Source organism: Camellia sinensis, chromosome 12 (assembly GCF_055761805.1).
Source record: "Camellia sinensis isolate YWXY chromosome 12, ASM5576180v1, whole genome shotgun sequence".
Lineage (NCBI taxonomy): Eukaryota > Viridiplantae > Streptophyta > Magnoliopsida > Ericales > Theaceae > Camellia > Camellia sinensis.
The window spans coordinates 133973198-133986952 of NC_138972.1; the positions used below are offsets into that span (position 1 = coordinate 133973198).

General features: G+C 32.4%; 1 protein-coding gene across 1 annotated transcript; it reads left to right on the forward strand.

Annotated features, from left to right (window-relative positions):
* Positions 1 to 4732: 4732 nt before the first annotated feature.
* On the forward strand, positions 4733 to 11565 carry LOC114257460 (DEAD-box ATP-dependent RNA helicase 13). The gene is given in 7 exon segments (XM_082897693.1): positions 4733 to 5636; positions 6129 to 6302; positions 6542 to 6671; positions 6674 to 6735; positions 7297 to 7473; positions 11253 to 11298; positions 11387 to 11565. Coding segments are annotated over 6 exon segments (597 nt in total). The 5' UTR covers positions 4733 to 5597; the 3' UTR covers positions 11268 to 11298; positions 11387 to 11565.
* Positions 11566 to 13755: the final 2190 nt, after the last annotated feature.

Genomic DNA, 13755 nt, shown 5'->3' on the forward strand with positions numbered 1-13755 from the left:
CTTATTCGTATGCTTCATAACAGATGTTTTCAAATAGGGATTTGGATCCAAAACACACCGGATGTTCAACTGCATAGGCTAGCTAATGGTCAATCACTCTCTCTCTCTCTCTCTCCCTCAAAAGATGAGAGACTTTGAAGATAATATTTTATTTTATTGAAAAAAGGAAACTAGTTTGAATGCAATTGTGCGTTGCAACCAATTTCCAAGCAACTCCTCAATCATTCAATAGATTGAAATATATAATTCATTTTCATTTCTCTTAGACTATGTTTAATTATTAGATTTGGATAGAGATTTATGGAGAAAAAATAAATAAGGGGAATAGGTAGAGAAATGTAAAAAAATATAATAATAAAAGGGAGCCGATATTCTCACTCCAATATGTATAATAAAAGATAAAGAAGTAAGTATATTTGAAGCAAAGTTGAGTGAGAATAACGACTCTCTAATAAAATTAGTTTATATTTCATTCATTAATTGAAGCCTCTTATTTTATGAAGTTCATTATCAGAGCTAGCAAAATTTATTTTTTGACTCCTTTCCAGCAAATAAATTCCTTTTGTTTTATGTCTTCATTGTCTAATATTCTGTTCTACTTCTACCCATTTTAATTAAATGTTAAATGCATTCATTTTATTTTTGCTCAATGTTTTGAAAATTAGACCAGACAGAACCGACAGTGAATGAAAGCAACTTGTAAAGTTTGAACCCAAGACGTCAAGAATGAGATTGTTACGTTCCACTTAACCAAGATGTATCTTGTTAAGTAATGGTATAAATATTTTATTTATTGTATTTCATTCATTTTCTTTCATCTATTACTATAATTAACATTTTTACAAACAAGATCAGTATAAAAATAAATATTTAAACTCATATATTTGGTATATAAATATATATTTTACATTTAATAGTTATATTTATTTAAATATAATTTTTAATATATTTATTAAATAATTATAATGTCACGATTTGATCCGGTTCAACCCAACGGTTGAACTAGTAATCTATCCATTTAATTCTTTTTCCGGTTCGCTTACCAATCTGATTTTTAAAATATTACTCTTAAGTACAAGTAATTCTTTTATCTCACATAACCAATTAATTACCGGACCAAAATCTTAAGATAGCTTGAAAAATCTAGAAATCCCCTAGATGTTGATTTGTGATTATGTATCAATTTTAAGCAGTATATAATAATCTCAATCAAACAATCAAGACAAATCAATCGACACAACGATTTTAATGTGGAAAAAATCACAATTGGACACCTCCAACTGTGATTAAAAAACCACGGACAACAGCCACAAAACAATCCACTAAGAAGATTTAAAGGAATTACACATGTATACTCTCAATTACCTAGCGAATCCATGCCTAATTGAACCAACCTCTATGTGCCTTTTCCAACCCGTCTTCACCTCGGAATTGTCTTTACGATGAGCCACCCCGGAATCCACCATAGCTTCAGGCTCGAATTCTTCAGAATCCACCGAAGAACAACTCTCTCTTTTGTAGAACAAACAAAACCTTTGATGTATACTCTTTAAAACATGAGTTGAATACTCAATCAAAACATCAAAGAAAACTCACAAAGTATCCCCAGATATAAACCCTAGAACCCAAAAAGAAGATCTGGAGTAGTAATCCTAAAAACTGACCCAACATGCGAATTTATAGAATCTGTCCCGCGATCTCTGCTCGAGCTCCCAACAGCCCGCTTGAGCGGCTTCAGCAAAATATTTGCGTGATATAACAGAGGTCTGTTCGAGCACGAAATCACACAGCTCAATACTTTTACAGGCGACCAAAACTTCTAGAACCAGGGATTCTCCGCTCGAGCAGGGTAATGTCCGCTCGAGCGGACAGGCAACTTGGAATGCATTTTTGCATTTTGCTTCGGGGGCGCTGCCCCTCGACCCCGCCGTGGCGCTGTCCCGGACCCGCCAAGAGGCGCTGCCCCCTCGACCCCCGCGAGCTGACCGGGCAACTCGATCCCCGTCATAATCAGCGAAGTGGCAATCTTGAAAGTATTAGCATCACAAACTTCTCTGAAAGGCACAATTCGGATTGGATTCGCATCTAAACACTCATAGCCTCGCTGAAATAAAAGTGCGAAAATAAATACAACTGAAAGGAGTTTTGTCAAATGGGGTTGCCAAGAATAAAACCTAACATAGCTTCAAAAAAAAAGAGTAAGAAATGAAACATTTAACTACTAGTCAGTCACCAAAATTTTAAGCCTATATATTATTTAGACTCATCACAAGTGAACTGGCATCATATATATAATTAGTTTTTTGCTCAGGTTTTCTTTCTTTTGTTATAACAACTCTAGTGATATGCTGAAGCAGCTTCCTTTGGGAGTTCACTAAAATGTTGGTTTAATGATTAAAAGTAAGTTAATTCATTGGACATATTCAAAAAAAAAAAAAAAATTTGACTTTTCAATTAATTTTTTTAAGTGGCTAAATTGACTCTTTATTTTTTTATTTTTTTTTTTTTTTGGGGGGGGGGGGGGGGGAGAAAATAAGTTTGCCAAATAACCTAAATCTTTTTTTAGCAAAATGATTTTTATTTTTTTTTTGGACCAATAAACAAGTTTATTAGCCGGCACCAAATGAACTAAACTCAAAATTTAGCAAAGCTTTTCAAAAAGTTGTCCAAATGGTTTGTGATTTTTTCAGTTCAAATTTAGACTAACTTTGGTGGTTATAATAAATTGAAAAGGATATAAATAAATCTGATAAAACATTATGGAGCAACGTGAGGGCAAAAAAGAATCAAATCCAAAGTGAAAAAAAAAATGCTAAAACCTAAGGGTGGCAGTATAATTTATCCAAAATAAAAATGTTAGGCAATGTGCTAGATTCACTCTTATAAGCTACTTAATTCTCATACCCTCTACTTCAAAAATGGGGAAATCATTGTTGGAATTCTTCAAACATTTTCCAATTACACCATTTGGGAAAAATTATTCGTAAATCCTATTTGAAAAAAAATTATTCCATTTAGTTTTAGAAATTTTCTTTTAAACCAATTAGTCTTTTTTTTTTTAGATATGTTGTATTTCCTTGATTTGGGGGTTTGGGAGTTTACTTGTTTGCTCTTGTGTGTAATTTTGTTTGTATTTTTTCTTGATGTTGGGTATGTGTGGATGAGGTAGGTTTTTACATTTCTATTTTTTTGTAGGGATTTAGAGGAGTGATTTGTGGGTGGATGGCATTACTCGTTTGTGATGTTACAAGACACTACATTTTCAAATATTAAACAAACATAGCGATTTAACATTTACATAACAATCTGACTTATACCACCACCATAAGCCCACTACAAACAATCGCACCTATCCTACGATATTATAATATTGACATTAGTTAACATTCAAATAACCCAAATCACTAACATACTACCATATCCCCAATAATAATATCCATAACAATGTAAAAAAACAGAGACCACTTAACATGTACATTACACATGTTAATACAAGCATCACAACGACAAAATGCGGCCAACAGAAACTATAAAGTTACACAACACAATCATTGTTTGGCAACATAAAGTTACACCAACTTGCCAAATGACATCTACACATACGAAACCCACAAACAGAACAATGGCCGCACCACCAAAATCCCAATGTACTCCAAACCTACATTACCATTCACATACAACAACAATACGATGTGAACCTATAACATTATCAACATGAATGAGGAATTGCGTGCAGTGATTTGGGGGGTTGTTGATGTTACCGAGTTGATTTGGGTGTATTGATGCTGGATTGTGGGGTTTGCCGAAAGAGGTACACTATTACAAAAGTAGTTAAAGATCACACTTTGACAAAAAAAAAAAAAAAAAGATCTCACTTTTTTTGGAAGTGTGATAAAAAAAATTAGATTGATATTTTAATCACACTTAATTTGATTGAGTGTGATAATATTTATTTTTTATGTCACTTTTCAATTAAGTGTGATTATATATACACTATTACTTTTTAAACAAGTGTGATTATATATATATATATATATAATCACACATTCTAATTAAAGTGTGATTATTTATATATTTTTAATCACACATTCTAATTAAAGTGTGATTATTTATATATTTTTTAATCACACCTTCTAATTAAAGTGTGATTATATATACACTACTACTTTTTAATCACACTTTTTAAATAAGTGTGATTATGTATATATGTTTTAATTACACATTTTAATTAAAGTGTGATTATTTATATATTTTTGAATCATACCTTCTAATTAAAGTGTGATTATATATACATTATTATTTTTTAATCACATTCCCTAAATAAGTGTGATTGTATAAAATATTTTAATTTAATTTTTATATAAAATATACAATTCCCAAACCCCTTTCACTTTCTCTCCATCGTACCATCTCCTCTCTCTCTCTCTCTCTCTCTCTCTCTCTCTCACAAGTGTCTGCAAAAACTCTTCAAACCCCTACCCTCTCTCTGCATCAGACGCCAAATCCCAAACCCTCCTCTCTTTCTTTTGCAAAAACTCTTCAAAACCCTCACACTCTCTCTCTTCTTTAGACCCCAAATCCCAAACCCCAACCGGCATAATGAGTGGGAAGGAGAAGATGGACAAAGAAAATACACAGAGACAGAGCTCTGAACCAGAAGAAAAGAACAAAGAAAGAGAAGTAACGACGGAGAGAGAAGATGGCCGAAAGGAGACGGAAGAGACGAACGCACGCAAAGAACACTTCCACCCTTCAACCAGGTTTGTAGATTCAAACTAGGGTTTTGATTTGGGGATTTTCACTAAAAAATCAAGGTTTTGATTGAGCAATTCCAAAATTATGTAAAATTAGTGAACCTTAAGGAACTCTAGTTTAACAAAAAATTTGGTAATGTTATTAACTTTCACGAGTATCCAAAACACTGCGCACTGCAAACACTCGTACAGCCCTAAAAGGGTCGCCGTTCGACCGTGTTTGTAAGCTCTGAGCTCTGGTCATGGCTTCAATGAAGAAACCAAACAAGGCAAAGCGACCCAGACATGGCTTTGAATAGCTCGACCGCTTCGATTCGCTTCCATGGAACTCTTCTCTCTCCGTTAACGACGACCCTTTCTCTATCTCCGTTGGCTCTAGCAAACTCGAGGGAGGTTCGATTTGTTTTCAATTTCAATTAAACGAAAATTTTGGGTTTTCATGCTGTTTTTCGTTATGGGTTTCTGTTAGTTTTTGTGCACAAGCTTCAGAATTCTAAAAAGTTGAGTTCTTTTAGTTTCCTGCATTTTCTCTGCAACCAAACAGGGGTTGATGTTGGAAATTTTAAGAGATGATGATATATATATATATATATATATTCTTTGGTTGTGAATGTAGGTTTTCTATCGCTTGAAGAGATTGATGAATCTGAGTATGGTTTGGAAATTCCTAAACCTGAGAGAGAAAACAAGAAAGAAAGGACTACAGAAAATAAAAATGAGAAAAAAGGAAGCAAAGTGAAGTTGAGGATGAGCGTGGTGGTGAGGTTGAAGCTGTAAGTGAAGAGAAGGATAATAAAGTGAAGAGAAAGAAGAAAAAGAAGAAGAAGAAAAAGAAGAACAAGGATGCAAAGAATTCTGAGGAAAATGAAGAACCAACTGCTGGTTAGTGTTTTGAATTCTCTTCAATTTTTAATAATTTGAGTCAGAATTGTAATTCTGCTTATTTATTTTTTAGTAAATTTGTGGATCAGTATAAAATTTTGTTTGATTAGATTGAGGTTAAGGTTTCTTATAGATTTTGTTCTGAACATGTCAATGCTTTAGTATTTATCCATTTCTGTGCTAGATAAATCATAATTTGGTGTATTTTTGTCTCTCTACATATTAATGGTAATTTATTGATCTTTGGGTTGGGAATGCATTTAAGGTTGACAAATTTTGATCTCTTTTTTCATATATAAATGATTTGGTAATATTTTGGTTCTGGTTCACTACAAATGTACTTGTTATGAGTCTGCCACTTATCAATTTCTGGGTCAATCTTAAAGTTAAGTTTAGACTACTTCATAAAGTGATTAAATTTGTTAGATAGTTTGTATTTTGGATTCAGTTTGAACGAGTGTTTTTTTTTTTTACAAAATTAAATTGTGACAGAAGTCAGTGACCAAGGATGATATTGAAGGAGATTCAGTTGATGAAGCTGAATATTACGCTTGGAATGAACTGAGGCTACTTCCCCTGCTTATGAAAGCAATATATAGTCTTGGGTTTAAAGAACCAACACCAATACAGAAAGCTTGTATTCCTGCAGCTGCTCATCAAGGAAAGGTTGATTTCATTTCTATAATGCTCTGTTTGGATCATTGCTTTGGGAAGGTATTTGGAAAGGAAAAGGAAAAGGAAATGTGAATGAAATGTAAGCTAATTTTTTTCTCCAATTCTATTGCCTTTTCTTTTCATTTTCCAAATCCCTACTCAAATCCATGGTCCAAACACAACCTAAAGGTGTTAAATTGATAAACGGCAACATATGGCATGATAATCATCATATTAAATTCGTGTGACAGGATGTCATTGGGACTGCAGAGACAGGATTTGGGAAAACACTTGCTTTTGGTTTACCCATTTTTCAACGTCTGCTCAAAGAGCGAGAAAAAGCTGATAATATGTTTGCAGAAAAGGGAGAGGCAGCTGAAAAATTGCTCCAAGTCGTCTCTTACGGGCTCTTATTATAACTCCTACAAGAGAGCGTGCACTTCAGGTACACATTAATTCGTTGGTTGTTTCCTTTTGTTTAGGGCTTAAATGATTTGATTTTCTGTTATGGTTTTTGTCGCCATTTTTTGTAAAGTTGGAAGCTCATGGGTTCTATAAAATAATATAATTTTGCAATTTGTGTTTGTTGCTGTTGCATTTCTTTTAAGGCTGTTCTGGGAACTCAAACTTGGCCACCTGTTTTAATTCTGGCTGAATTTGACTGGTAAAATTTGATGAACAGCAAAAGAAGGTTGCTTCGGAGTTTCATGGTGCTTGATGACATGATGTTATGTTGTTGGCATCAAACAGACAGTAGAAAAACTACCTAGCAGTATTGTTTTACTACTGCCGTATGACCATTGGGGGCTGTTTGAGAAACTCAACAAATGGGTCAATTGAATTTTCAAAATGGGTGATCTGATTTCAAACTACTGAACTTCTTGTTAAAAATGAAAATATCTGAATATGCTGCTAAGCTTATTTTGATAGACTTAGTTTCCTCATGGTTTTCAGACTAATTGTTGATTCTGTTTTTAAGTTTTTTTTTTTTTTTTTTTTTTTCTAGGTTACCGATCATCTTAATGAAGTGGCTAAAGGTACCAATTTTAGGGTAGTTCCAATTGTTGGTGGGATGTTAACGGAAAAACAAGAAAGACTTCTGAAAGCAAGGCCTAAGATTGTTAGTGGAACTCCAGGGAGGCTATGGGAACTTATGTCTGGTGGAGAACTTCATCTTATTGAGGTTAGTGCTAATGAAAACTATAGACTGGTGTATATGTACAAAGGGTTCATGTCAGCACTCCATCAGCATTCAATAATAATCGTTACTTTATGTTGTGTTCACTAAACAAATTGTTCAATAATAGTTGCACTTATATTTTCTTAAATTCAATGTTTTTTATGGTAAGCCTCAGAGATTTAGTTGGACCTTCTTGAGTATCTACAGAAAATGACTCCGTTACTTTGAAATATCTGGTTGATTCTCTACTTTTAGTATATAAGACTTGAAACTAATTATAAATTGGGCAAATTACACAAATAGTCCCTATAGTTTGGGACTTGTGTCACTTTGGTCTCTGACTTTTCAATTGCAACACATTTGACCCTGAATTTTGAATCTTGTTCCAAATAAGGACAATTGAATATATAATTAGATTTTTCAAGGGTAAAATTGTCAATTTGACAAAATATAAACTAATTTGACAAAAATAAATGTCAAACTAATATTTTTGAATTTTTAAAAATTATTTCTACCTACTAAAAATAAAATTATGTAAAATTGATAAATCTTTTAGACATTTATTTATTTATTTTTATCAAATTAATTTTTATTATGTGTTTGGATGGTGATCATGTAAAATTAATTTTAAAAAATTAATCATGTAATTTTTATTAATTTTACATAATTTTATCATTGGTGGATAAAAATAATTTTAAAAAATTAAAAATATTTTTTTGACATTTATTTTTGTCAAATTAATTTATATTTTATCAAATTGACGATTTTATCCTTGAAAAATCTAATAATATTTTCAATTGTCCTTATTTGGAACAAGATTCAAAATTCAGGGTCAAATGTGTCACAATTGAAAAGTTAGGAACTAAAGTGACACAAGTCCCAAACTATAGGGACTATTAGTGTAATTAACCCTTATAAATTCTTCACACATGCATGCAGTAAAATTACCGTATCTTTTTTGGTGAAAGTAGTTAAGTGAACATGAGTTGCAAATGATAGTTTCCATTTGAGGATATTTATTCCCATGAGAAATACATTCTTGACTATGACACTTTGACATTGAAGTTTTCAAAAATCGGTAGGGACCTCCCGTACTGCAGTGGTTGTTAAACAGTGTTACCGGAGGGTTAGAATGCTTATTTTTATAAACAAGTAAAAAAATGGAACATAATTAAATTATTTTTTTTATTTTATGAATTCTGTACTATACTTCTGTCAATAACGATTTAGCTTTTGCAAGATAATGTATAAATGTCAAAGCCAAGGATGCTTACAGTATTGGAAGGATAATGCCAAAATGAAGGGAAAAAGGAACCAAAATAAAGATTCTAGGTCTACTAGACCAGTTAATCTTTGTTATAGGCATGTTTAAAGAATAGACAATATGAACCAAGATGGAAAACTTAAAGCAAGACATAAAAGTTGGTATATTGCTAGGATTAATATTTGTATGTGTGCCGGCACATGTGCTTATGTGTGTATTGTGTGAGAGAGAGACTGTTTAAAGTGAGCTTCCACCTGATCCTGCTTGTGGCAGAGATGGAGTTCATTTGAGAGTTGCCTAGGCTTTGGGTTGAAAAATAAAGTCTGAGTGGGAAAAAATTTGAGAAGAACATTTTGGCCTGAATTGCGAAGGTAAGGTGCAATTACAAAGATGGGTCTATGCCATCTCTACCTACCTCTTGATGAAGTTGTCAAAATTAGTGATTTAAGTAACAAAGGATTTCTTTCAATTGGAGTTGGTAAATTTAAATTTGTGAAAGAGCATTTAGAATCAGCATTGAACATATGTTAAAAGAAGTTGAATTCTCATAGAAGGAATAGAAGTATGCTTGACAATCGAAATTGCAGTCCAAATTATGAATCAGGGAAACACCACAATTCACGTCAGATTTTCATGGCATCTCAAAGCACTATTAGTAAAAGGCTCTAGAAGAGGAAGCCGCCCTTGTAGATCTGTAGGAACAATGTCAACACCCACAACTTTGTAGATATCTTACGATGAATAATTCCCTGACTCTGCATCTTCTTTTTGACTAGTAATCCCGAGTAACCACAATGTGTTTGCTTTGAATAAAATTTTCCAAGATTCATCAAATTTTTTTGATGTTCTTGAAATGATGGAAACTCAAGGAGATTATGGTATACAAGAGTATATATCTAATCTTGATCCTCAGGATATGCAGGTGAATATGTATCTTGACTAAGAGTTAACTTTTAGAATGTAAATATGGGTTTGAGAGAGTTGTTGGTCTTCGAAGTCGTCTTAGGTTTGATATTTTACACTGTAAAAATATTAGAGAGTTTTGCTTCTCATTTCTCAACTTTACTATGATGGTATGGCAAGTATTATCTAAAAATGATTCTCTCTCTTTGGCTCACGGTAATTGCTGGAAGTTGAATGAAGGCTGTTGCTTCTTGATCCTCTTGTGACTTGTCCCATCAAATTTATTAACATAATGTTTCTACAACTCCAAGGTTGTTTGTACAGTCGATCTTTATTTTTATTTTCATCTCTCTCTGAAGTATCTAAGTATCAAAGTCACTTATAGGTCATTCCATTACAGTTCTGTTTTCATTTTTCTTTTCGCTTTTCACTTCTATGAATTTATGCATTTGAAATACCCAGAATTTATTAGATTTGGAATCCATTGATGCCAAGTTTTAGCTGGTAATCTTTCTTATAGAACATCAAAACTTGAGTCTAATATTTTGGAATTTGTTTTAGAACAATTTCTCAGTTTTTTATCATTTAATTCCCAGTGAAATTTTAGTCTATGTTGTGTTTCTGTTGTACACACCAACAGAAAGCTCATGAAACTTCGTTTTCCAGGTCAAGTGACAGAGTTTGATAGTCCAGCAAGGTTATTAGATGACAAGTCTTCCATGTTTCTTAAGTTGGTGTCAGAGTACTCATCTAGATCAACTAGTGCTCTTTGCATAACCATTTAGCCTTGTTTTATAGATGGAATCCTTCAGTAATAGCTTGGTTCTTTCTTTCCTTTGATCACTTGAATTTCTAAATTCTTGGGCGTATTTGGTTTCTATTTTAGTCAACGGACACTTCACCCCTCAAGAATTCAAGTTTCTTTTTTCATCAAAAATTGAGTATATATATTTATTTATTTCTCAGTATGTATTTCTGGGTAATATGAAGTGTATTGAGTGAGAATTAGCTTGTTGTTGTAGTAGATGTATTGGTTAAACTATCAATTTTAGTGCTAAATCTGATTCTCTGGCCATTTCTATTGTTGTTTGTTATGTTTAGCCATTTGTTTATTTTTGGGTACTTGGAACTTTTAACTTGTTTATAAAATACTCTCTTTGGTTTATTTTCTGTCACTAGTTTGCTTTTTTAGATGTGCCATTGATGTGTAAGTAATGGCTTTGTGACATTCATTTCAAAGGTTGTTTCTTGTAGTGATTGATTTATCTTAATCTATTATGGTTTAATAGTAAGGGAGGGTGATAACAGCTGACTATTTGCAAAAAAATTGTGCTCTAGGTAGTAATGTTAATGTCTGCCCTTTTTGTAAAAGTGAAGTTGAATCTAGCAACCATGTTTTGTTATTGTGCTCTAAGTCTGAGCTACTAAATTGGTGGGGTTTTTAGTGAGCAACTCCAGATTCACTTGAGGGTGTGCTCCAATGGTGGTCTGGAGTGAAGCTAAATAAATTGGAAATGAGTGCTAGATGTGTATATAAATACTGTCATCTTTATTATGGTAATCCAAACATTTTATACTAGTAACAATCAAAGTTATTCATTTTCTATTGATGCAGGAGATGAAGAGTTAGTGTAATGAGAAAATGTCCGATTTTGTCTTTTGTAAGACAAGAACAGTCTCTACAAAAATAGTAAGTTTATTCATATACTTCTAGCGGTTTCTAAATTAATTTTTGTTTTTGTTTTTCAGGTCAGAAATTTCTTAGAGCGATGCAAAATATGGTCAAAGAATTCAAGAAATTAGCTTTTTCAAGTTTTTTCATTTTTTAATATATGTAATCACAGTTAAAATTTTTTTATTAATTCTTTTGTATGTACTTTTGAACATTTAACTTTCATTTATGAAATATATGACGTTATTCCATTCAATATATGGTTGTGATTCAAAATATAGTATATAGTGTGTATTACATTCTTCAAATGCGTGTACAAAAATAATATTATCATAGGTTTTATTAATTATTAATCACATTTCAAAGATGTGATCTAAATGTTAACATCACACTTAAAAGGTATGATCTAAATGTTATTAATCACACTTAAAAGGTGTGATCTAAATATTATTAATGGTGTGATATAAATGTTATTAATCACACTTAGAAGGTGTGATCGAAATATTTTTAATCACACTTAAAATGTGTGATCTAAATGTTATTAATCACACTTAAAATGTGTGATCTAAATATTTTTATTCATACTTAAAAGGTATGATTTAAATGTTATTAATCACACTTAAAAGGTGTGACTAAAAATGACTCTTTTTAATCACTCCTAAAGATCACACTTTAATAAAACTTAAAAAGTGATTAAATAACATATATCACACCAAAAAAGTGTGATCTTTATTTGTTTTTGTAGTAGCGGTGTAGGTGATTTTTTTTTTTTTTCGATGTTGCTTCGGTGCCTATGTTGCTGACGAATTGTGCAGCAATTTACAAGTTAGTTTTATATTTTGTTTGTGATTGGTTCAATCTGTTAGGTTGTGGTTTCATTGTTGGTCGGTGTGTTGGGAAGTATGGAGTTTAATGTGTTAATGTTACGATGCCATTATGGGGGTGTTGTTTGACTGTTGTCACGAGTTATGTTGTTTAATTTTCGATCGATGTGGTGTTAGTAATGCCATTCCTTAACAAGTTCAAGGTTGATTGTGACGAAGATTTGCAAAGTCATTCGGGCTTGATCATATTGTCTCGGGTTTCAATCGTCACTCGTTCTTTAATCGAACTGTACCACAACAACACTTCACAAAAAAACCACCATCACGCATACAAAATTTTACAAACAAAAAACTAAAAAGACCATTACAGGCTATCACGCTACTCACCTCTTGCAATCAATCGTGCACTATTACGTGATGAAAACACAAATTCCAACATATATCTAAATGTCATTCGCCTAATTGACGTACCACTACATCGAACATTTTACCAACATGAATGTGGTTGCAGGTTGCGTTGTTTAATTTTCGGTCGATGCGGTGTTAATAACGATAGCATTACATCACGGTGTGTTATTTTATTCCAGTATATATCTAAATGCCATTCGCCCAATCAACATACCACTACATCAACCATTTTACCAACATGGATGTGGTTGCCATCACACAGTACCTAACAGGGACGTAATTTATTTTACAAAGACACACATCCATAAACGAACCCAACCAAAAGGGGATCCAACCATTTAACAACATAAGGACAAATTAATATACATATTGACAAATCACATGTTTGGGTTAACTTTTTACCTTTTTATCGAAAAATGTGTATTAAAAAATTGTATAAATTAGTGTGTAGGGAAAAATTAGGATTGAGAGTTGTGCAGCTGTAATTTTTGACTTTTGGTGAATAATGATAACTTTTAACTTTTTGAGTAACTTTTTGATTTTTTGACTTTTTGACAACTTGCCAAACTTGACCTAAGTAATAACACAAGTAATATACATATTGACAAACCACATGTTTTTCATGTTTCTTTATAATGTGATTAGCAAGTCATGCCCGTGAAAATCTCATCTCACGAAACAGACATGATTGTCCAGAAGGGTCCAAAAGCACCATCCCCAGGAGGGTTTAGAAAAATATCTCCATTTGACAATTAAATTCAATCACCAAATAGTTCACCATCCATAAAATGATTACCCGTTTCATCCTAGTCTAAGTTTCGTGTCAATTAAGTTACTTCCACAAAAACAAATTAATAATTTTTAATTAGCACGAAATTTCTTGAATTTTTGGTGCATCCAATCTTCAACTTGATTTCCAACAAACAATTCAATGTCATGCATTGAAATATATGTACCTGGACGGAACCAAGCATAGACTCTGCTTCGCTGAAAATCCTTGTTTACTAGAAAGAAGTCTTTGATGAACGCATGTGGAAAAACAATAAATAGGAAATTTTTTGGGCATTTTTTTATGGCTACAATTTAATCAGTGTCAATTTCTTCTATTGAAATTCATGGATTCCTATTTAGAAAAGGGAAAATTACCAAGAAGTCTCATTTGAAAAACGTGTAATCTATTTAGTCCCAAAACTTTTTGTTTGTATCCAAAAATC